Below are 25,482 nucleotides of genomic sequence, written 5' to 3' on the forward strand. Positions count from 1 at the left end.
TACATGCCAGAACCACGACATTGTGACGGGGATAAGGACAAGGCAAAACGAGAGGGAAAATGTATTCAGGTGATATATATACAGAGAGAAGCCGACATGGCGGAACAACAACCACACGAGCGCTTCTTCGATCCTCGTCTTCATCACCTTGCTTGCGCCTTCTCCAATGCACGGGAATGGCTTGTAAGATATATGACCCCCGCCGGTGGGAGCGCAGTCTCGGCGCTTAGGGAAGGGAAGGGTTGTTGTCTCCGAAGTAGGGTTTCAAACCGGCGACGTGCACAATATCACTAGATGGTATACGCACGATGACGAGCTACCGTCCACAGCGGTTATAGCTACCGTTCAGAAAGCGGTAGCGTTAGCTTGAATTTGCTTACGAAAATGTGGGGGGCCGAGATCTCAGCGGCCGCTGGTTTGTACCGAAGTGGGAGAGAGAGACAGAGAAAGAACTTTATAGCAGTTTTGGGGAGATAAATAAGATATCTTCACTCCACGGTCTTGCTTGCTGCATTCGCCAGTGCGAATTCGATGAACGCAGCAAGGAATAAGACCTGCAAAGCTCCAAAACGTAGCGTCTGGTTCTTTGTTCCTGCAGCTGCGAACTGCTGATCTGATCGCGCATTAACAGACGCATCGCATTGATGAAACCTATAGCCCTCGACGGCTGGAAAACCTGTGACCGGACTCGCTAACGACTGTGCGAGCCCAGAAGGCAATTATTTCAGCCCGACAAGCCGGCTCAACCCGCCTGTGTCGAGATCGTGCAAACGATTTTGCGACTGAAACACAAATGACAGGTAGACGGAAAGATCCCGAAAAATACAATTGATTCCAGGCATCACGGTTTACTGAACTTTAATGCAGGTATATTTATTACATTGGCAACCATGGTCGTTTTCATAACTGTACAGATGAAAAAAAAAGAACGAACAAAAAACACTCAATAGCCAGGCGAACGTCATTTTTTTTTATTAAAAAATATTATTTATTATAACTCTCACAAGCACGAGCGAGCTATTGAAGTGTATATACTTGTAGACAAATATATGTGCAGCAATTGCAGCCCCTGGTCACATCTTTCTCCAACGAAAGCGCAACATGCCAGAATCCCACGAACTATAGGGGGCGTAACGTCGTATACAGTAAAAAGATTGGGTGCGCTTGGTCCTATGTGCACCGAGGGGGCATAGCTTTGAAAGTGCACTGGTCTCTACACGAAGCGATTTTTTTTTTCTATTTGCGACACTCTTCTTAAAACGGCGCATTTACAGCATTTGCGCACGTACACTATAGATGCGCGTCTTTAAGAAGTATACATGCGACCCCCGCAACAGCATGTAGACAGTTGCAATGCTGTGCATTAGGTAAGGCACTTGAATTTCCTGCTACTGCAAGACTCGTTAATGGGCAAGTCCGTTGCTATTCACTAGGTACAGGTACAGTTCATGTTATTAGCACAACAAAAATACAATTCAGATACGCAGGAGGGGACAAGGGAGGTGTCAGCTCTCCTATCCTCTTTTACGTGTCTATCGGAGCACGCCAAAATACTTCGGTGGTGCGCACAGTTTACGGATAAACCGTCCTCACAAACAGAGAACCAAAGAATATTAAACTAAGAAGGCGTACACCGACAGAATTTGCAAATACTGCACTTAAGTACATATGGTCACTTGAGTTAACAGAGAGTCTTAGGTGTTGCTTATACGCAAACGGGTCTGGTATGCCCAAAGGTACCAAAGGGAAGCGTCACGCCCGGCTAGCTTTCTTTCGTATAGCTTTTATGGGGTTCTTTTGTGCATCTTTCCGCGTTATTTTGTAAGCGCGGCGGTTTGCGCCCACAGCTTTGCGTATGCGCGAAATCTATAACTCCCCGATGAACGTTTCGCATTGGCACTGCACGACAGTTGGGACGCTATAATAATAATAAAAAAAGACTTCAGTTCCAAGTTGTTGCGACAGCCCTACCTTACATCAGCGCCATATCAAAACAATATATAATCCTAAGTTTTTCTCTTTTTTAAATGTATCGTACTCTGTCTGCAAGGTTGTTGGTGCGTCATGTGTGGCAAGAATGCGGGGTTCAGGAGTACGCACTTTGTGCAACGCTTTCTCGTGAGTATGCGCGTTCCCGACAGCTATGCGCAGTACAGAGCGCGGCGGCGAATATTCGTGGACCTTCGCGCAGTCCAAGGGCATTTCTTTTAGTAAAGCAATGAACGGGGGTAGTTGGTGGACGTTGCGCGATGTACGTCCGCGTCTTGTCCCTTATGTTGGTCAGTGTAACACTAAGGGCAATATAATCACGGGCATTTCTCTTACGGCAATAACGGGCACAAGCATGCTTTGCGTGACAGCCGCTTCATCATTTACGCGCTCTCGGCAGCTCTGAAAATACCGGCGGAAAGAACAACTTCTGCCGCACCTTATACGGCCACCGTGATCAGCACGCACTCTATATTGGACAAATACGTTTGAACACCATCATCTCAAGAGGTAAAAAAAAAAGAAAAAAAGAAGCACAGGTGAACGCCATATACCCGACAGCCGGAACTACTCTCGAGAAAGGCTTAACGGTGTTTTTTAAATCTTGATGACTTGGTCACAAAAAAAATCACCGCCCAAGCACTCCGTACAGATTAACCAGCGAAGCTAAAATATGCGGCCCCGGTTTTTATCACTGCGTTAATCCCGAGGGCTCGTTAAACGACGGCTTGGTATGCTGCCGGATTCTCGGTACGCAGTTGCTGCTTGCGCTCGGCTGCACGATCCTGTTCTTGTGCCCGGGCTGCAGCATCGGCACGGCGTTGACGAGCTCGTTCCCGGTTCTGCTCGCGGCCTTGCTGATCAAAAGCTGTCTGCTCCTCAGGAGTATGTATGACGCGTGGCCTAGCCATTTCGGAGCCGAAGAGGAACTGCTGCGCGCGCGCTCGGCTGCGACGGAGAGCAACGACGTAGCGCAGCCAATCGCGCGTCTTTTCTTTTTCTTTTTTTTTCGCGCATGCGCATGGGGTTGCGCCGGAGGAGCTTTCGGCGCACAGGCGACAGACGGACGGACGAATCGGCTAGCCATATGCACCTTCGCTGTAAAAGCCAATGCGAGGTGCAGGGGCGTAGCCAGGGGGGGGGCTTATGGGGCTTGAGCCCCCCCCGAAATTTTTTCGTGCTGTCATGCGCCGCCGACCAAAACAACTCCCGGCGCCGGAAATCATGCTCGATTTTGTCTAGAATGTCCTGAATTCATGCTCGAAAAGACATTTTAGCGCGAACACAGCGAAATCGAGCTGGATTTCCTGGAAATGCCCATGCATGGGGAGTCACATACCGTAAATTGAACCCCACCGAGCACAAAATTGCAAGGGCGTTTTGATGGCGAGCGGGCTCGTCTCGGCATCTCGTGGAGGCCGCGGAATCTACCGAGCGCTTGGATTTCAATTCTGAAACTTTGTGGGTATAAAGTTCTCATAACATTTTGATGCGAAAGGTGCATTGACATTTCCAAAGTCATGCTTTAGATTTTCGATTCCGGAATTTTGTGGGTTTAATGCTGTTGTAAACATTTGACGCCAAAGGTGCATCGACCTTTCTAAAGTCGTACATCGGGCCATACAACGAGGCAAGCCAAATCAACATACTATCAGACAAGTTGACAAAGCACGCAGCGAGGTCCGATGAGACAAAGCGTTGTGGTGGTTCATTTGTGCCATCAGGTCACAGAAAAGAATATGAATTTTTTTTCACCTGCGCCAAAGCATCCATGTCAAGACACTAAAGCCGCCATTGTAACTAAGTTCTTATTTATTTTTCTACCTAGACTTTTATTTGCGAGGATACATTAAGCTTCTTTCTCATCTTTTTATTTTGTTCTCGCAACCCGCGGGCTCCCAATCCAGCCAGAGCGGCATGCGTTTTTCTCGTGCTGCATCGACAACCGCGCGGCGCACTTAGATGCGCGTTCGTTTTTTTCTGGCCGACTGCCTTTTCAGCTGGCAGAGTTCTGGACGCTTTCTGGCTAGCAGACGAGAAAAAGAAACAATGCATAGTCGCTCGCTGCCAGCATTGCGGGGACTCGACGGATTGCAACGCGTTCGCTTGTGTGTGCAAGGGAGAAAAGCGGGGAGGAAGCGCGCCACCTTCTGTCGCACGCGATACATTTTGGGAGTGGAGGGAGGGGGGGGGGGGGGTGCCGTGATCTGTGAATCTGTGGTTGCGCAACCTGTTTATTTGCCTTGTTTGACGCATTATATATAGTGACTTTTTCTTAGGTACGTAGATTTATTGGAGACTTATATATATTATGTGTATACGTATATTTAAACATCTTGTTGCGAGCGTTTCTGTATATGCGCAGTGAACTTTGTTTCCAGTGCCAATTTTTGCCCTGTATCACGCTGTATCTTCACATATGTATATTCCATTGTACATTCGCATTTCTAATGTACGAAGGCGAGTCAAATGAAAGTGAGACAACCCGCCCCGCGCAATAATGGTTTGGTTCATTATTTTCGAGGCACGCGCGTAGCACATACACATCTCATTTACAAGTGACACGCAGAGGTGAGGTTAAATGTTCTTTAACGTTCTCATAAACTGGGTTGAACAGGGTTACGTGACATAATGGACACTCCAAAAGTTGAACAGCTTGGTGTCGAGAGGTTTTTGACAAATGAAGATGTTTCCCCAAAAGAAATTATTCGCCATATGGCTGCCGTATGCGTTGAACATTGCGTTTCATTGGCCACTGTGAAGCATTGTAGCAAACTGTTCAAAGAAGGACATGAAAGTTACAAAGACGATCCATGGCCGGGCCAAAGCCACCGTGCAATCATCCCCAACACAATTGAAAAGGCCGTGGTTGCTCAGTGGCTATGGTGTTGGGCTGCTGAGCACGAGGTCGTGGGATCGAGTCCCTGTCACGGCGGCTGCATTTCGATGGAGGCGAAATGCGAAAACACCCGTGTACTTAGATTTAGGTGCACGTCAAAGAACCCCAGATGAGGGTGACGACATTTTGTCTGCAATTGTGGCCGAGGATGACTCATGGTGCCGCTACTACTAGCCTGAAACACTACGGCAAAGCTTACAGTGGAAGCATTTGAATTCACCACTCCCAAGGAAAACTAAGGCCGTCATTTCTGCCGGAAAAGTGTTGACTTCTTTTTAGATCGTTAGGGGCCATTATTGATAGCATTTTCTAAACATGGAGAGACTCTAAATCGTTTCAGATATTGTGAAAGGTCGGATCGGCTGCGTGTCGCAATCAAGAACAAACGACGTGGAAAATTGAGCATTGGGAACATGTTGCTTCACAACATTGCCCGTTCCTACGTCGCTGATGTGGTTAATACGAAACTGGCAAAGTTCAAGTGGGAAACGTTGCAACATTCCTCATGCAGCCCAGACCTGTTTTCTTGCGTCTTCCACATTTGGTAAAATTTGAAAAAACTGCTCAAGAGAACCAGATTTGTGTCAAAAGATGACGTGTAGTCATTTACAGATTTTTGAGGCAGCAACCCAAGGAGTTTTATGAGACGGGAATTACGCGACTCGTTAGTAGGACAAGTGTCTAAATACTCATGGTGACTACATTTAAATAAAGTACCCCGTTTATCATATATTCGCATAGGCTCACTTTCATTTGACTCGCCCTCGTATATTTTGCAGAACTCCTGCTTTTTTACATGTGCTCTCTGTTGCGACTATAATTTCGGAGCAATTGCTCGCAATACACGAGCGGTGACAACTGCTCCTGCGCAATACATTCTAACAAAGGACAGCGTCATTGAGATTTACCCGTGGTCGTTGCATATGTACGAAAATGTAAACAAGGTTCTTAAATGATATATATATATATATATATATATATATATATATATATATATATATATATATATATATATATATATATATATATATATATATATATATATATATATATATATATATATATATATATATATATCCCTCGGCTAATTCTGGAAGTAGGAGGCCGAGCGGCAAAGTGAGCCCCCCACGAACGAAATTTCTGGCTACGCCACTGGCGAGGTGTGCATGAGTATATATGTGCATGCATACGAACGTGCGTATATCTGACCTCATGTAGCGAATGCCCATGCAGGCCGTCTGTCTTTCGTATGGCAGCGCACCACACGCCAAAGATGCTTCAAAGGCGATTATTTAAGCAATACTTGAACGAAGCGTCGCTAGAGAGTGACAGCAAAATATGGTATGCCCTTAACTATACCAAGCACCGTAATCTACCGCTGCGCATGCGCGATAACAATTGGTATTCTGTTTACACGAGGATCGACATATATACTATACGGAGAGACAATTCCTATGTCGCCGCGTCCGCCATGTGACGACTTCTATGGCGTATTTCCATCCGCGCTGGACTACAGAGGATGCGCCGCGAGAATTGCAGGTAGAGTCACCAGAAAAGCAGCTGCAAGGCATGGGCCTTTTCGCTGTGCTGTTTTCTGGCTGCTGTGTGCTCCTGTTTTGGAATGAGCAAACAATACCACCATCTTTACCGCATAGGAAGAAGGGTACTGAAGGAGGACACCCGGGTAACAACACTCGTGGAGAAGGGGGGAGAGAACAATGTGGCCTCACCGGGTGTAGAGGTGGTGTCCTAATCCACGCTCTATGCGACGTCACCTTCTGAGTAACGGAAGCGGATCTCGAAAGATTTATGCTTATTCTAAATGCAAACGCGCCAGAAGAAGCAGGAGCCGGGAAAACGTCATGACCACCATCCTTTTGAAAATCAGCTATTGTGTTAGGCTTATTCATGGGCTGTACAGAACAAATGTATCTACGGGGACGTGCGCCTTTCTCATAACAAAAAAATGCGCTTGATGCAGCTGCTCTGTTGCTGCTCAAATTTTGCAGCTAGGTCGCATTTTACGGTCTGAATCGTTTAATAAGTAACACTTGGCTATGGTGGCTAGAAGCAGAGGTGGCGCCAACGACCGTCCTATGCGGTCGTTGGCGCGCTCCTTCGATTCATGCCGCCATCTAGTAACGTTTGCCACCACAGCGGCCGTGGTGGCGCTGTGGTCAGCATTTCAATCTGTCTCCTAGCGCCTCGCCCGCTATCTGTGCATCAGCACGTGCGATTGTCGTCTTCTCGGTTTGACGTTGCGTGCATGTGATTTTCGCGGTGTTTTCCTTGTGGTGCAATATTGCTCGTTAGCATGTAGGCTTGGGTTCCGTGCCCTGTTCCAGTCAAATGGATCCTCGCGTAAAGAAAGCGAAGCAAACGCACTACTTTGCGCCTCGCTGCACGCCCGGTTACGTATAGTCAAGGAAGACGGGAGGTGTGTCACTTTGTTTTCTGTGCCAAAGGAACCCGAACGTTCTGAAACGTGGCGGCGGCCTGCCCCCCGGGCTGACAAATTCCTCGACGAGAAATCAGCCCCCTATGAGCTTCACTTCCACGAACAATAGAATGTGCGGCATTCACGCACGTGGGCAACGGCGAAACGGTCAAGATTCCCCGTGATCGGCCAGTGCTTACAAACGACGCAGTGCCATAAATCTACCCAAGTGCTCCATCGCACCTCTCCAAGAAAGCAGTCCTCCCCACTGCTGTCAACAGGGGAGGACTCTTATATCTGTCAGATCAGCTGAGTGCACTGGCGACATCAATGGATAACAATTTCACCCATTGCTTCAATGCGGAGCAAGTAAGAAGCGACAGCTTTATGGATCTGGTATCTTTTCTCCAGCTTACAAGGTTGAGCCTCGTTGGCTGCCCTGAACAAAAAAAAAATAAAATAAACAGCACTTACGAATAGAATCGTGACGTTCTATGTGCTTACATGGCTCCATTTCTACGCAAGTCTCAGAACACGAAACGGGACGAAACGCGGGAGCGAATGAAAATTCTATAACTGCGTTGAGTGCTCTAAATTGTGCCTTGAGAAACTTGCTACAAACCTTTTTTTTTATCAGTGACTTTTAGTTTCAGTTATGTGCAATTTCTCTGATTTGTATTGAGAAGAAATCCCATTTCCTGAACACAATGCGCAATAAAAGTAGTTTTGGCAACCTGGATTTGATTGCTGAGGTTCGTGACTGCTTCTGCTGTCTCCTTCATTAGTTTGAGCTGGCCGTCGTGAGCTCAGACATCGTATGAAAATAACGAGTTTCCTCCCTATCGAGTGCGGTGCCATAATCAATCGCTCTCAAGAGCTGATACTGCACGTAGAACTTTATTCAGTATACGCATCTAAGTCCTCACTCGCTTTTTTAACTTATCGGCAAGGAAACGCGTCTCAATACTTATACACGTCTTATACACAATACACGTCTCAACGCAAATCGCAGAGAAATTGCTAATCGCTGCCCGCGGCCAGCACGGCCCAGCGCGGTGGGCGCTCCGCGCATCGAAGATGGATGGATGGATGTTGTAAGCGTCCCCTTTGGAACGGGGCAGTGGTTTGCACCACCAAGCGCTTGCTATTACACTGTCTAATGTCCTACCTAGGTTAAAAGAAAAAAAAAAAAAAGACACGATGAACTCCCATAACCAAAATTTCAGACCCCCTATTGTGAACTTTGCTTTTGTACGACTCCGTTTTTTGTCGTTTCCCTGCTTCCACCAATTTTCCAATCGCCTCTTACTAATCTATGTTGCGGACATGTTTACTTTACCCCTGCTCTCGCTGAACCCAAGGGCTTCAAGGAGGCTAGTGGTGCCTAAATCGACCGCTGGGTAGACGTCTTCACATTCTAATAAAACATACTCCGTCGTTTCCCTAGCTTTACCGCAGCCCAAGCACACGCTTATTCTTCCTTCTTGTATCTCGCTTTATAGGTGCGTGTTCTAAGGCATCCCGACCTCGCTTCGAAATGTAATGAGCTTCCCTTTGAGTTATCATAAATTGCTTCTTTCCTTATTTCGTTTTTTTTTTCTCTTAAGTAGTTACTCATGGCAGGTTTCTTTTCCATTGCAGCCACCCATGAGATTATTTCAGCCTCTCTGACTTTCCGCTTGACGTTCTTTGTTGCTCACCCTACAGGCCGCATACTTGCTGGTAAGCTTCCTAGCTCTTTTCCTCCATTGTGAATCAATGTTTTTCCTGTACAGACACCTCAACACTCTCCCAGCCCATTTACTTTCTTCCATATTCCTCAGTCGTTCTTCATCGCGCTACGGACAGCAGCGCCACCTGGGCAAGACAAGAATCAGAGGAGCGGCGCTCGCCGCCCGTTGGCGTCACCTAACTTTGCACTGTTACTTGACTAACTTGATAGTCAAGAAGAAAAAAATGCGAAATCGCCTTCGTCTGCGCCCCTCGCAGTGGGCGATGTTTAAAAAATGTCAGCTATGTCAGTTTCGCCGTTCGCAGTACGGCGAAGCATGACCTTCTAGATTGGTTTCCTTTAATTGCTGGGGCATTCGATGTGGACAACCTAGACGAAGGCAAATTCGCAATTTCTTTTCTTGAGAAATTAGGCAAGTAACAGTGCTAGGCGTTATTTTGAAAGATCCCAGCCATAAAATGGGATCTTGCTGCAAAATTTTTGAGCAGGGTCAGTGCAGTGGTAAGCGCAAAATCTCTTTTCGATTTTGAGAGTATAAAGCGCACGTCGCTGTAAAAAACATAAGGCGGACCTCTCACAAAAGCCTCACGTTATCAGCCGCCTACTCTGCGGCTGTAGCGAAGTGGACGCGCAGGCGAAAACCCAGCTCGAAAGAGAGGAATGTATACAGCATGCGCATTTCAGTGTCGATCATGCAGGGTCGATCGACACCATACGATACATTTCTCAAGGAGCTTCGCAGCCACACACCGGAAGCCCCAGGCACGACGCCCACCTCACAAAAGCCCCCGCGTGCATATAGTATATTATCGCGTTAGCTACATCTTGGACTTGAGCGCGTAGGAGGGTGCCGCGACCACTTGTTCGTCTATCAGGCCCTGCACCTCGGCGTCGCTCAGTCCGACGATTTCCTTGAGGATCTGCCTGGTGTGCTCGCCGGGCAGCGGCTCCTCCATGTCCGGCTCGGCGGGCGTCCGCGACAGCACGGGCGCCGGACGGGGAGCCGGCGGGCCGTCCTTGCACTCCACGAAGGCCCGCCGGTGCGCGTTGTGCGGGTGCTCGCAGGCGCGCTCGTGGTCCAGCACGGGCACCACGCAGCCGTCCGTGAGGTCGAACACGGCGCACCACTCGGCCTGCGTCTTCGTTTTGAATGACTTGGCGAACGCCTCCTTGCACTTGTCCCACTCGGAGAACTGCGGCACCTCCTCCGGGTCCAGGCCCAGACCTGCGCGCGATAGAGCGCGCGTTGTGTGTACGCGCACACGCATGCAGCGCGCGCGCTGTAAGAAACAAAGCGAATGCCTGTCACTCCTTCTGCGGCAAGCGGACGTACAGCTTGACTGTTCCCGCCCTGTCCTGTGCGAGAGCGGGAGACAGACCTGCATCACCTTTCCGCGGGCATGCACCAGACTTTCAAGCCATTCGTCCACGTCATCTGTGCCGCGTGGGTCTTTATCCCAACCGGCCAGCAGACTTGCTCAAATGGACTCATGGATCATGCACATTCCTCCTCTCTCTCTCTCTCTCTCTCTCTCTCTCTCTCTCTCTCTAACTAATCTATGCGGGAGACAGGGCTGTTAGAAGCACAGTTATGGGAAACTTAACTGGGACGCCACAGGTATTTCGTAACACATTTTAAAGTCGCGTATGTGTGGAAAGTGGCGCTAGTCTCATTATTTCTGCTAGCCAGACATGATTTCCTTACTCCTCATATCGGCTGCAATTTCGCAGTTACAACGTGTGACCTAAAGTTGTTAAGTTAAATTAGCATATCTGAATGATTTTAAATTATCGTTGAAGATTTTCTTGGTGCTAATGTCCGCCTTGCTAAGTATCAGCAAAAACAACAAAGGCTTATAGATATATGACTTTGTTTCTTTATTTTTTGATGTTCCGCATAAAGCAACTTCTGTTCACACTCAGTTACAGCCAAAGTATAAGAAAAAAAAAACGAAGAAAAAAGCGGCAGCAGACGCAAACACAGTGTTTGGTAGACAAGACAAGACGCGAGAAAACATGGCCAAGATTTCGTACATTTTCTTGCGCCACTCACCTTCCACGAGTATCTTGTAGAAGTGTGGCTCGAGCGCTCCCACCGACATGTACTTGCCGTCCTTGGTCTCGTACACGTTGTAGAAATGCGCCCCGCCATCCAAGATGTTTCCTCCGCGGTCGTCGATCCAGATGGGCAGCGCCATCTTGGAGCTGCGCGTCCGCCACAGGAAGCTGCTCACGTACGCGCTGCCCTCAGTCTGCAAGCGCGCCACATCCGTGCGTCAACACCGCATAGACTCGTGCAATAGCTGCTGCGTTTTAACATGCGACAGCTGCTTTTTTTCTTTTTCGCGTGCCCCGCCCACTTTCTTGAACCATGCATGCCTAGCTACCTGTACTCGAAAACTGCACCAACGTAGCCTACGTAGGACGTGGGCCCATTGTCGAAATACTAGTTTCCCTCCGCAATCAACCCGATACCACAGTACGGAAATAGCTATTAAAAAATTAAAATTAATTAAATTATGGGGTTTAACGTGCCAAAACCACTTTCTGATTATGAGGCACGCCGTAGTGGAGGACTCCGGAAATTTCGACCACCTGGGGTTCTTTAACGTGCACCTAAATCTAAGCACACGGGCGTTTTCGCATTTCGCCCCCATCGAAATGCAGCCGCCGTGGCCGGGATTCGATCCCGCGACCTCGTGCTCAGCAGCCCAACACCATAGCCACTGAGCAACCACGGCGGGAGGAAATAGCTGTTAGGTGGAATACTAAATGCGATAGCATTTATTTTACATATGTTGTACTCGTCCTGTCGCTTTGTTGAGGATAAAAAACAACTTGTCAGCGCTTTTCTCCGAGCCATCCGTCACTTGTTTTTCTCTGCAAGGAAGTTGAACCTTTTTGAAAAAGAGTTTTTTGCACATTACTTTCCTTCGGGGATTTATTACCCAGAACATATATACACGGCCCACTTTGCTGAATCCGGTCAGTGTTATCTGTACTAGAAACTATAGCAATGTAATCTATGTAGTACGTCATTTCTCTAAATAGTTCATCTCCATATATATAGTCAACCCGACACGACCGCACGGTAGCAGTGTTTGCAGACACCGATTTGTGCGCAGGTACGAGCGGTGTGCACCATCTGTTGCACGAGACGATTGGGGGGAATTTCATGAGGCTAGGTCAGGTATTAGTTTAGGCTAGAGGGTTAGGGTTCGCAACTTAAATGTGGAGACCTTTCTTCAGCAGTTTTTGTTTCATGCATGCTTCCTTCATAACTTAAGTACAGAAAGCACTGCCAGAAAGCGCTTTCTTTAAAACAAAAGTTTAAACTGATTTAGCTTGTACTTCTCTGTACTCGCGTTGCCTCAGCTTTTCCGTGTCCGTGCATTCGGACTAACGGAGAAAGAATATAGTGCGTAAAAAAAGAAAAAAAAGAAGAAAAACAGACAAGCACGAGAGTGTATCAACACGAACCCTCTGGTGTTTTCTTTTTTGCGTAGTATTTTTTCTTAAGCATTATAAGCCAACTCACCGAACCAATTTATCGAACTACTTGGAAGCGAAAATATTCCGTTATCGCTAGCGACACGAACGGAGGCGCCCCCTATTCTACTTGTCGCTCTACGCATGCGCGGTATATAGAGGCGAATGGCGCGAGAAAGCATCCACGCGTAATGAGTTAACGTTGAAACAAGTGAAAAGACAACTCGCGGCACGAAACAACGCGTAACCGCGCGCCGCACTCCCAAGTTGGTGCGTGGCGCCTATGTAGCGAAGAATGAGAGAGTGCACCACTGGCCATGCTCGCGTCGATGACCTGTCCCTTGCCGGAGCGCTCCCGCTCGAGGAGCGCCATGCAGATGCCCAGCGCGCACAGCAGGCCGCCGCCGGCGAAGTCCGCTATCAGGTTCACCGGCGGCTGCGGCTTCTGGCCGTACGCGCCCAGCATGGACAGCACGCCTGCGCGCCAAGGACACACACACTCAGCCTTCGTCGGCAACATGCCGAGTCGAATTAAGCGTTTACTTTGCATGTGTACATTATAAACACCATGCGACACAATGGGTCCTCACTGTACCAGTGGCTATAACACTCACTCCAGTAGCGGTACAAGCGAGAGACTCTAATTCGAAACGCATTTCATTATGCTTGCGAATGTATAGGGTAGAAACCACTGCAAGAGATTAGGGCTGCGATTTTGTAGCAATGCCTTCGACCATGTAGTCGACCTTCGACCTTTGTAGTCGCTCCGACCATTCACGAAGCGCGAAAAGGAACAGCATCGGAAAAGGCATCCATACAAAATCGTGCTCCTTAATAATCTTGATATACTTGAAAGTAGAGCGCGCGGACTCTCTCTCTCTCTGCGGCGGCGATCGTCAAGCCTACGAGTCTTTATACACCATGATCACGTCATTGAAATACAAACTTTACTTCTTTTCTAATTTAACTCTTTTAAATGCACGAATAAGAATTTTTTTTTTTGAAAGTATTACGCATGCTGTCAGTGATATAAAAGTTGTAATACACTCCACAAGGTATGTAGTGACGTAGGTACGTACTTCGGGTAACAACTGTTGCCAATTGTCTCATTGTACATGCAAGTCTATCGAGAGAACGTTTCAGGATTCGATTCTCACGTGTTCGGCTACAATATAGCGTAAGGGTATGTATACAGAGACGTGTGATGGGACGCCTACCGGAAAGAGCGACGTAGTTGATGTCGTGGCCGGCCATGGCGGAGAAGGGCCCCGTCTGACCGAACCCCGTGAGGCGCGCGTACACCAGCCGTGGGTTGGACTGCAGGAGCACGTCGGGCCCGATACCCATGCGCTCCATCACACCTGCAAAAGTTGAGGGGGCGGCAGGGGGCGGTGTCACCGCATATAGGCCCTCATCGCGCACTTCAAGTCCTGCTCAAAGGTGGCACCAAGCGGTCGTGTACTTATACTTGAGCGCAAGTTGACCCGCGGTGCCCTCCACCAAGGCGCAGTGTTGTTTTGGGGCGTAAAAGCGCACGAACAAATTAATCAACTCTGCGAGTGTAAGTTTGCTTCTTTCCGTGCAATAGCATGCGCAGAAACAAAGAGGTGTCATACGCTACGACATCTAAAGTATGGCTGCATTTTGTGCTTTCACTATTGTGACGTGCTTTAGGGGCATGTTACAAATAAATCACACGCAGTAAAAGAGAGGGGCGGTGGCGGAGTAGCGTGCTGGAAACCCGGGCGCTCGTGTCAGGTTTATTCAGGGTTGACTAAAAGCGAGCTCAAGTCACTAATGGGCTACGAACATGGCTACGAACAACCACGGGTGTTCGCCATTTTGCCTCGTCTGCCAACATGGTATCTCCCTATAGTGTACCAGAGTAAGGGCAATGCGCGCGCGCAGAGCAAGAAACCCGGAAAATCTTTGCGGCCGCGAGACGGCGCTATGGGGCCTTTCACCTTAAAGGGACACTAAAGGGAAACAATAAATCAGTTTAGACTAATAAAGCATTGTTTCAGAACCCTGCAGGCAGTCATTTCAAAACGATAGTTCGAATATTAGATGAGAAAATGAAGGTCCAAGTATCAGTATTTGAATTTCGCGCTGAAACTCCAGCGCCGGTACGTCAGCGTGACGTCAGGGATCCCAAAGTATGTTTTCGCGTTTGGGCCGCGTTGGCTGAATAAAGGTTCCCGAAACTTGCCATGTTTAATACTTCGTTCCTTTAGAACACAATGTAGTCAATCTGTGCAGTTATCTATAATTAGTAGGCCCTAGAAAATGCCATCAAAATCCAAGACGTCACAGCCTCCAGGTGCGGGAACTTAAGTAGGCGTCGCCACCCGTATTTCGTTCTTGCGCTTTTTCTGGCTTACCAAACATCTTACCGTTGTAAGAGTGGTGTTTTTGGTGTTGTAGAACGGTAATTTACTGATGCAGAAGAACTAATTTTTCACTTTAGTGTCCCTTTAATGTTCCTCAAAAATTATAGAGGGACCTTACTTCCCCTGGGGCCCGCCGTGCCTGTCGCGTGCACTCGTCCACATATTTGTGTTATTCTGTGTTTTGTGCGCGCATTTATTATTTCGTGTGCATTTTTTTTTTCTCTGACAGAGGAGGTGACATGACGAAGCCTCGTCGGAGGAACTACTACTTCGCTCCCGGTTGCAGAAGTGCGTGAAGAACGCGTCGAAGTTGTTTGGTGCCACCGAGGACGACGAAAGGCGCTGTGTTTTGAATCGGAACATTCACCATGCTGATAAGTCCCTGGAGCTGACTGACGCTGCGTGTGAAAAGTACGTATTTCGAGACTATGTTCACATCATTGACGGAAAGGTAGGGCGGATACCACGTGGAAAGTCCTGGCTTTCACCGGACGCTGTACCGACTATATCGCCGATTGTTACCGACTACCTGTCGAAGGTGCCAGCACGCAAAAGACCTACAAAAAAAAAAGAAGAGGTGTGCGCAGAACCTGCACTGTGTGGCTCGTCTAAGAAACCTTGCTTGCAAGTTGATGAGCTTCAAACGGATGGGCCGGCAATCGACGTGCAGTACATGCCGTTTGACTTGTGGAATGTGTATCAATCGACAGAGCAGTGGGCTGCTCAATTTTTCCAGCTATGATGGTGGTGCTGCTTACGTTCACGCCTCTTTTAACGGTCAGTCTCAAGCTGTCATAATCGAAAGTACTGTCTTCATGGATTCCGGAAGTACACAAGGCGACGTTGTCTGCCGGACGCATGTTTGCCGTACGTGTACGTTAATATCAGAACCACTCTCGCACACCACGGAAGAAGCGAAACAGGTGCTGCATGACTCTTTTTGTCCCGTTTTACAGCGAAGCTGTCTATGGTTAGCATCCCGGGATTTCTTCGTGGCGTAACGTCGACAGAAAACTATCATCTATGGCTTATACCTCCGCAAAGCAGAGACTACAAGCACTTACCAAAATGAAGCGAACAGTGCATACATTCTCTGGAATCACACATACAACAGACAGAACAGCATATGTTTTAATAAAGAACAAGCTTAAGACAAGCGTCCGAATCACGTGAATAATTGGTGATAAGACACTCCTGCGCCTATATGCAATGCGAAGCACTGTTAGGGTTGGCGTCTGACACCATGTGGCGAAAGGAATTTCATCCGACCAGCTTCGTCGAAATGAGGCGCGACTTCTCCTGCGATGGTTGGCGTCTCGCACCTCGCGCACAGAGAACTTTCTCTCACCCGACCTTTTTCCACCAGACCTCGTCGAAATGAAGCGTGACTTCCTAATTCGCCATGACTGTTTCGAGTGTCTGCCTGTCTGCCTGTCTGCCGGAAGCCCCGCAGTGTACAGGCCTCTTTTGTGCGTGCGTGCGTGCGTGCGTGCGTGCGCGCGCGCGCGCGTTTAGAGGGGCCCTTTTCCCGAATTGGACCTAGAAGAGAACTTCCACGAACCCGCAACACGCAGAAGAGGCGGACAGGCGTCTACAATTCCAGGAGGCGGGACAACTTCTTCCTTTCAGCAGGCTCGGCATAACCAGAGGAGGAGGGGCCCTCTTTCGGTACCGGTCGCGTGACATCGACGGAAGCAAGATCCCGGCCACGATTGTAGAGAGCCTATTTAAGTGGCTCCGAAATGTACTTTTATTCACTTCATGCTCTTCTCATTTTCTTTCATCTACCTTTGAATAAACCGTGCAAGTTTCGCACTAGAAATCTTCTCGCCCTTGCTCGGTCGCCATGGTCTACCGGATGCCTGCAGCCCGCCGACAACGCCACGCTACCCAATAAGTAACGTCGGTCGAGCTTCGACAGGCAGGCGCGGCTACTTCTCGGCAGCAGTACGATACGCTACCCTGGAGTATACACAGCAGCACGAAGCGCTCCCCGCATACGTTTCCCGGTAAAGATTACCCTTGAGCAAGTTGCCGCGGCGACGACAGCCTGGCTGTTGCATACGAAGCTGGGAGTGACGTAACTACACTTTCGTACGTGCAAGAAAAATCCGCCTAGCAATTGATTTATGTTGTGACACGTGTATAATGAGGACTCCTGAAGAGCAGCGTGCGTACGAGGCGAGACGAATTTTTTTTATCTCTGGCTCACTCTCTGTAGGTGCAAGAAGTAGCGGCGCAAGCCAAGTCGCAGGCCATCGAAAGGTAATAATTAGGTAAAGCGCATGTGAATACCGCCACGTGAATAATTTCAACCTACGTCGCAAAGGGTAATCGTTCTAGTTGCCGTTTGCAGCTTCGCTGTGGAGCCCATTTTTTATGTGTAAATAAAGCGCTCTCTGCAAAAATAAACCTGTGTGTAAGCTGAATGTTTTTTTCCAGTGCAGGTTCCGATAGGCGTGTCACCGGCGCGTGCTTGGACTTGCGTGTGCCAATGAAACTTTTTGAACCTGTGTCCTCGCAAGAAAAAAAAAACAGAAAAAAAACGAAGCAACTCGGTTTCTTTGTCATCATTATCTCTCTTCTGTATATTAGAGAACACGGTGGAGCGAATTGAAACGCGATTTTCGAGCCGTGCGAGGAGACGCCCCCTCCTCGACCGTGGCGCCGCCTACACCACTCGAGTGTAGCAACGGCGCCAACATGCGCTGCTCGCCACTCCACAGACGCTTCTCGAGCGAAAATGGCGCCGAAGCACGGCGCGAGGGCACGTGATGCTATTATGACAATAGCGACGCGGCGTCGGTCTCGGCCAGAGCGCGCGAGGAGGAGGCGGCATTCTTCAAAGCGTGGCGCTACTTTGCGGGGTTTTAAGGTGAAAGGCGCAGAAGCGCCACCTGTACTTTTCTGGGAAAACTGCTTCACCGCGGAGCCTTCCCACGGCCCACTACCTCTAATCTAGTACACTACGGTCTCACGTCCGAAACACTAAAAAAAAATTCGAATACCCTCATGGCTGAAATAAGGGTGTTTCAGTTTCTTGCGCTCATGTAAACACCCTTAGGCACACTCCCTTCCCAACATACAGGGTGTTCTTGCAGGAAACACTTCGTTGACACTCCAGTTCTTATAATTTACACCTTCAGTTGCCAGGCGTAAATAAACAAGGGTACAAATGCGTGATAACAGTGTTTGTTCTTGGCACATTACGCTATTAAGTTGTGCATACACTTGTGGTGCACACGAATGGGGATGCAAACTGCTGCCGCGACGGCGCAGGCAAAGCTTGTGTCGCCGCCTGCGGCAGTTGCAGAGAGCAGTAGTTGAACATTACGATCGCAACGTTGGCGACGTTCAACGCCAGCTGTAATAAATTTTTTTACTGTTTAAATTTGGTGATTCTTCAAGTCAATGTGCCCTCCGCCGGGAGGGTGCAAAACGATTTGCTCCTGTCCTGTGGCTTCACCGCGCATCCCTTTAAAGCGGCTTTAAAAATCCTAAATCACGGCTTTAACGCACCACGAATGTTCGGACAAGTGCCTCAAATGCATACGTTGTTAGAAAGGGCTACTCTCTCAGCGCAGTCAGTTGAAACTCTTTCGATCCCGGCCGATATTTCGAAATATAAATTTCCAAAGAATTTGCCCATTCAATCACGATTGTGCATGGCCGTGAAGTTCCACAGAATGGTGAAGGGGCAATGTCCAGAATTCCTGGGTGTATATGAAGACGTGCACTAACAAAATGTAAAATTTAATGTACATACATTGTTTCTCTGAGATTTAGCTGGTGATTACAAATCAGTTTTAAAAAAAGCAGAACATGGTTCACGCTGCACACACACGATGCGTTCCTTGGCTGCCACTTGTTCTGTTTAATCTTCGCCATATAGGCGTATCTACCGGAGGAGGGGCACTTGCCTCCTCACTCTCAGAACTGGGACGGAGGGGGGTGCAAAGTAGGGAAATGGAGGGGAAAAAAACTTGCTGATGATGAGAGCCGAACCCACAACCTCCGCATTACGCGCACGTGCTTGCGCTACGGCGATGGAAGTTCGCACGTCCATGCATTCTTAGGTATTTGTGTATGTGTACAAGATCTAACCCAAGGAGAGTTAAACCGAAAACAACGCTTACATTACCGGTTTTGTTTCTGCATTGCTTCAAAACTTTGTCGCTGTTTTACTTCCGATAATTATAATTTGCGATACTTTGCTCAGCATGTGTACAACAGTATATAGCCAGATTTTAACAGTCGCTTGTCGCGAAATATTTGTTTAGTTTTGATGTTCGAAAAAAAAAAATGAATAGTGCATTTTCGAATACGAGTAATATATTACACCCAAACTATTCGTATTCGAAACATCGAATATTTGCCCACCCTATATTAATTACATTCGCAAAGCTAAAGCCCTCTATGCCCTGCTGGTAAATTCACTGTTTTCCTTCACCTGCACGGACAGATTTAGACCAACACGAAAGGTCTAAGTAAATGATTTACTTCACACTGTAGCTTATATTCGAGTGTTTCAAAACACCCCGTTCTTAAAATCCACTTCACCGTTATAGCGCGTGAATTAGTGAGTTTTCCGTCTCACTTCAGTGACACGCTTCAGAAGATATATTGGCAACACTAGACTGTAATGGTTCATAATGTGCGATTGTGAACCAGATCTGTCAACGACAAAGACAACTTTCACCAACGCATTTTTCAGCCTTTCTTTATTGCAATGGCAATCGGCCGCGGGTAATAGGGCGATCTTTACACAGTACATGCCACCTGGGCTAAGTATGGACAGCTGGGCTAGTTGGTTATGATTAGCATTGTGAAACATAGTTCCAGCGCACATTTGAACAAGGACGAGGCGAGAAAGACAACACGAACACCTGGGCCCGGTCTCGGTTTGCTTCGCCCAGTAATCAAGGCGAACTTCTGTGCAACTTCCAATGAATATTTAATTTACAATATTCATTTAGCAAAAGTCACAATTAACACGGCTGGCAAGGCGTGCGAAGGCTGCTAACCACGCACGCGCGGAGCATGTTGAGAAAACTGTTTTTGCAGTGGTTTTGTCGGCACCGACCCCTTCAAAGAAAGTCGCCACTCTGCATGGAGCGAAGCGGGGGTGGGGGGGGGGGTGGTGTTGCGTTGAGGCACCCTATAATAGTTTGGCATAGAGACTCCCTTTGGAGTTTGTACGGTAGCTCTACGGTTAACCTCCCTACCTTTCATTTATAATTTGCTCTCTCTCTCTATACGTTAACTCTATAAGTCGGATACAACTTTAGAAAAAAGGGGAGGCCCCGCCCAGATGACCGAAGCGGCGAAGTCACCGGCCGTCCGGCGCATGACGTCGGTCCAGAGTGCGCGCCCATTGGTGGATGCTCGTGTGCACCCGCCTCGGAGGAGTAAACGCCCCCTTTTTTCTCGCGTACGTGGTCCGTGCATTTTTTGCTGTCGACTGCACATTTCACGTCGTTTATTTCGATGTTGCGAACAAGAAAGCCTAGCTTTCCCAACATTTCATCTTCTTTATCGCAAGCAAATGAAACATGGAAAGCACCCATTTGGAATGCCATATCGTTCGAAGGACGCGTTTCCCCACATTCCATGTACACTAAACGATTTCCTTTGTAATAACCATACCTTTCAGTCTTCCTTTTCCCCCCGTGTTGTTCGCGAGTGGAATAACCTAGATGCATCTATAACTAACACAGTATCGCAGTCTGATTTTGTTAAGTTATCAGAAGATGAAATAAGTAGTTAGGAAAAAATAGTTCTTATGGACATATAATCGTCAGAACTCCCATTTTCTGAACTACAGCTAAACATTTACCGCCTTTGTTTCTTTCCTTGCTTTTATAAAATTGTAATAGTCTTTACGTACATGTAACCTGAATAGTACTATTTATGTGAGTTGCTCTTGTTATTCATATTATTAGTGTTGTAAAATTGTGCATTGAACCTGTTTGATGTATTTCCATTTACATGTTTTGATGTTCTTACCATTCGGTATAAAAAACAAGCATTGTATGTATAATCATATGCCCACCTGCTATAGTCTCGATATGAGACTGGCAGTACTGTAAATAAATAAATACATAAATACTAGCAAATACGTCGTTCGCTATATAAGTTGCAACAAATTAATATTTTATTCACTTAAAAGGCAAGCAAATAACACTAGCTTATACTTCCACCGCACGACATCGAACTAGCGTGCGCCTGTTTTGATTTCTTCTCCAGCTCAAGCGCCGGTTTTCGGGAAAAGCTGCGCAACACCAACCAACTTCCTTCTTTCTTGCTAAGCACGAGGTCGCGGGATCGAATCCCGGCCACGGCGGCTGCATTTCGATGGGGACGAAATGCGAAAACACCCGTGTACTGGTTTTGGCACGTAAAACCCCATATATTAACTTAATTTTTCCTTCTTTAATTGTTGTCAATCGACATGTGCGCGGTTTTAAGGTTTTACGTACGTACAGCTTGCGGTAGATCGCGGGCTACGTAGCTTCACAAGGCGCATCAGGCACAAAACGATATATGGTAGGGGAAATATGCGCCGTCAACTAACTGCCTTCCTGACGTCTGCAGTCTAGAGGTCCAGACACAAACTGCCACAGCGGTCGCAAAGCGTACGTACACTCGTGAGCAAAAATATACGGACCACAGGGTCACCGAAAAAACTGAACTTCTTCGTCATTAACATCCATAACTGAAATTGACGGGTGTACTGGAAATTTCGCAATGCCAAGTTTGAACTGCAGTCTTTAATTTCAAATTGCATTCATAGGCAGATGAGAAAATAAACTTTATCGCGCAATCCCTGGTACGTACACTTTTGCTCCCGGGTGTACATGTGAGGCAGGATTTTCGCAACGCACGACATCGCACGTGCAGGCTTCATTTTCCCACTCACACGTCGGACACAGAGGATCGAGTCAGAGCATCACGTGCAAGCTTAACATGCAGCTCATGATTAAACCAATATTACACGACTGCAGGCAGGACTGCAGGCATGTTCAGTGCTCGATGGTCAATCGCAGATAATCCGCACAGGCAAGAAAATTTCGCAATTACTACCTGGACGGTAGCACTCAAGTAGAACGTCAGAGTTGTTGGCCATCTTTTGCAGCAGAGCAACCCCTTTCTTCTCCCTGAGGTCGATCACGATAGATTGCTTGCCCCTACACAGACGATCTGCATCGAACTGCGGTTTCGGCTGAAAATAAAACAGAAAGCAGGTTACATAACAAAAAATTGTCGACGAGCGTAAAATCGTGCGCATTTGTGCCAGTAAACCCTACCCTGTCAATTCGAACAACGGAAGCACCAAAGTCGCGTAGCACCATGCCGCAGAAAGGGGCCGGGGCCAGCCCTGCCATCTCGAGGACTCGGATTCCTTTGAGAGCCATCACACACCTTCCTTGATGACTTGAAGAAAGGCCGTGCCGGTACGACGTATCTTGATAGCTTTCGCTGTGCGAAAGCACCCTCTTACCTCCTATCACGGGTTTAACAGACCTTTCCGCACAGTCCGGTAATGCAAACGCAGTTCGTTGACAAGTGCGTTCAAAGCGAAATTTGCGCCCAGTTGATACGGTGGTTATCAAACACACCGGCTGTTTCGTTTCCTCATCTTGAATGTCGGCTGCTTCGCTTTCGTGTTTACTTCACGGCAAAAGCTCCGCAGCAAAATAATAGTGTCAGATATCATCACATAAAGCCAAAATACAAAAACAAATTTCACAAAATATATATTTTATGTTTTATGAGTGAGTATTATTGTCTTGTTTATTGTATATTGCAACTGTGTTTATACTTGCTGCGGGGCTGCATCCTAAAACATGGCGGCGTACTCAGACGATTCGGAGTCGCTCCAGACCTTTCGGCATATTTACAGCTGTGACTTGGACACAAATTTTAAAATTAAAGTGTAAGTACAAGCGCATGACTATGCTTAGTCGCTCTTTGATCGTAAGCTGGTTCTGGGTAGTGTGGTTTCATGTGCTGGTGGGGGTTTATCGAAGGGTGTGCTGGAAGCCAGCTGCTATCAGCTGTTCATTGCGGTCGTTTCAATTAACGTTTGTAGACGGTCAACTTTCACTCTGTTTTCGTCTACGTCACACAAGTGCGAGCATTTTGTGCAGTCCTTTTCGATTGTGGCGCAAACATCAGGCTTGTTTCAAAGCGCGGCGTTCGGACAATCCTCTGCCGAGGCTGATGACAGGCCTTTCACAACACCTGCGTCTCGCTGTTCTCTTTTGTGCGTTGTCGCAGCTGCACACTCTTGACGGCCGTGTCGACTGTCAGCAAGCCTGGGCCACTTGTTGCGATTCTGTGCTGCCGGTCTACGTAAAGTTCGCGCTCGCATATTCGTGAACGTTTTTCGAACCGGTGCTTTCGAAATTACAAGTTGCAACAGTTATTCCGAATGTTATCTTTCTCGCTTCGGTACAGTTGCTCTAACTGGTGAAACGGTCTAACTAGTGAAACGTTGGCTTAAAGGCCGGTCTTGCCTCACCTTCGCTGGATGCTAGTCTTAGAGGGCGTCTGTTGATAGCTGCTCCTCCCGTTCTGTTTATCTTTTGTTGGGGGAGGGAAACTTGATAAGAATGGTCGTTTGCGGAGCGTGGCAAGCACGCATGCCGCTCTTTGTCATATTCACAGTTATAACCGAAGCACGTTGACTTAACGCGCGTGCGCTAGTCATTCAGACCTTCGTTGTGGATTAGGTACGTCGGTTTAATAATGGGCATCCAGATGTGCCAGCCTGATAAGTTATTAGACAATGAGCATCATGTGGCTTCGGTGCATAGGGCATAATGCGCAGCTTCTTTTCTTATTGCTTGGCAGTGTCCTTGAAGCATCATTAAAAATACAACAGCGGCTGTGTTTCAAAGCTAAGAGCAAACTTCTGCCTTTCTGACTAACCTGACTTGCCAATATGAGTAAACAATACCTGGTTCGATTTTGTTTTGTTTCACATAGCAGTTGTCATCGCTGCTGTTTGTAGTTTATGGCATTCTTCTGTTTCTCAATGATACCTCAAAGAAACAAAGGATAGCATTGCTGTCTAGAATGTAGAGTAGTTTGGAACGGGATGAGGGTCTATTACTTTTCTTAGAAAATGCACCCACGGTACTGCCCATTTTTAAAGCCATTAGCGACCAGGACACATCAGCAATTTCATAATGAAGGCAGTAAAAATAAACCAACAAAAGCTTAAAAAAGCCAGTTTGATAAACATTAATTATAGCAAATGAGTGCAAAAGACCAAAAGTTTTACAAGCATGCTCTGTATTCTGCATACAGTTGCACAATGTAGGTAAATCATAATATCGGTCATTTATGTGATCTACAGGTGCAATCGCTTTGCCATGTTGTGCACGTCATGACAAAACAAGCAACAGATATTAATGGTCAGATCTGGTCTAGCACATTCATTGTATAAAAAAAGCTTTGAGCAGTTTTGCTTTTACTCTCTTCATGATTAGCATGGTAAGTCGTGAAAGTAAGCTGTGCATACCTCAGATCTCTGTTTTTCTCGCTGAGTGTCTTTGGCTTTGTATGCATTTATGGCGCAGCAACAGCTGTGTTAGTGATACATGGTCCCATTCTTCTTGCCAGTCTTTCATTCTCACTGAACAGTGCCTTTCACTGGATACAAAGTACCAGGGCAGAGCAAAGTGCATTCTGCACAACTCGTTATACCAAGAATCGACCTTTACTTTCTTGATTCTTTGATCTACCTGTTAGGTTAAGCTGCAAGCAGTTGTGTCAGCAAATTCCTACCGTATACGAAGTACATTGCATTCACTTGGGGAGCAATAATTCTTCTGTTCATGAAGAGGAATTGTAGAACAAATATTTATCATCAAATTCGGTATTGTTGCGAAGGCTAAGAATGTTGTTGATCAGAGGGGGAAGAGTAAGGGAAGCATATATATATATATTGTACTGTAAAATAGGGAGCAGTGGGGCTGTGGCTAAGAGAGAGACAACGACGACGAGAAAGAACAACCTTGTTTCGGTGCTCGGTCGGCTACACTACCTCTCGCTGCTCCAACGTTCTAGTCGCGAACGCTTACTGCTCAAAGTGCTTCGCGACATTTGGTGGAAAGTGCTGGACTTATTGCCAACCTGGAACTCCGAAGCCGAACGATCCCTGTCACATCTCCCATGCCTGAGGAGACTAGCCCTACCGCGCCACCCATGGCACCGCCTCCAGTCATCTGTCCTGGTGCGCCACGCCAACGGGATCCTCCCATATTCAATGGAACTGACGATCATGACGTAGAGGACTGGCTCTCATCATACAACCGAGTGAGTGCCCACAACAAATGGTCTGATGCTGACAAGCTTGGCTACGTCCCTTTCTACCTTTCCGGGGTCGCCCATCTTTGGTTCCGCAACCATGAGGCTGACTTTTCCACCTGGTCAGCATTCCGAACGGCACTTCAAGAAGTATTCGGTCGCCCTGCTGTGCGCAAACTTCGGGCTGAACAACAGCTTCGCTGTCGTGCCCAACAAAAGGGCGAAACCT

At 47.5% G+C, this 25,482-nt stretch overlaps 2 protein-coding genes across 6 annotated transcripts in view; one reads left to right on the forward strand and one right to left on the reverse strand.

The window, feature by feature from the left end:
- Positions 1-6,303: 6,303 nt before the first annotated feature.
- On the reverse strand, positions 6,304-23,588 carry Amacr (Alpha-methylacyl-CoA racemase). 2 transcript variants are annotated; one of them, XM_065446034.1, is made up of 6 exons: positions 23,461-23,588; positions 22,020-22,158; positions 13,764-13,907; positions 12,863-13,023; positions 11,111-11,309; positions 6,304-10,282 (listed from the first exon to the last, which is right to left on the reverse strand). In XM_065446034.1, exons 2-6 carry the CDS (start codon positions 22,060-22,062, stop codon positions 9,876-9,878), a joined length of 954 nt encoding a protein of 317 aa, XP_065302106.1. In that variant the 5' UTR covers positions 22,063-22,158; positions 23,461-23,588; the 3' UTR covers positions 6,304-9,875. The 2 variants fall into 2 exon arrangements, with proteins under 2 accessions (XP_065302106.1, XP_065302061.1); XM_065445989.1 differs by lacking the exon at positions 23,461-23,588 and adding an exon at positions 22,244-22,594.
- The window catches only part of Pi3K59F (phosphatidylinositol 3-kinase 59F), a 48,802-nt gene continuing 46,040 nt past the window's right edge, over positions 22,721-25,482 (forward strand). The window contains exon 1 of one of the 4 annotated variants that reach the window (XM_065445817.1): positions 22,721-22,872. In XM_065445817.1, coding sequence (XP_065301889.1) covers positions 22,784-22,872 — 89 coding nt within the window. In that variant the 5' untranslated portion in view covers positions 22,721-22,783. Of the gene's footprint in view, positions 22,873-22,965; positions 23,292-23,535; positions 23,672-25,482 lie in introns of those variants that run through there. The other 3 variants (XM_065445849.1, XM_070531766.1, XM_065445903.1) reach the window with 3 other exon arrangements.

Source organism: Dermacentor albipictus, chromosome 1 (genome assembly GCF_038994185.2).
Source record: "Dermacentor albipictus isolate Rhodes 1998 colony chromosome 1, USDA_Dalb.pri_finalv2, whole genome shotgun sequence".
NCBI lineage: Eukaryota > Metazoa > Arthropoda > Arachnida > Ixodida > Ixodidae > Dermacentor > Dermacentor albipictus.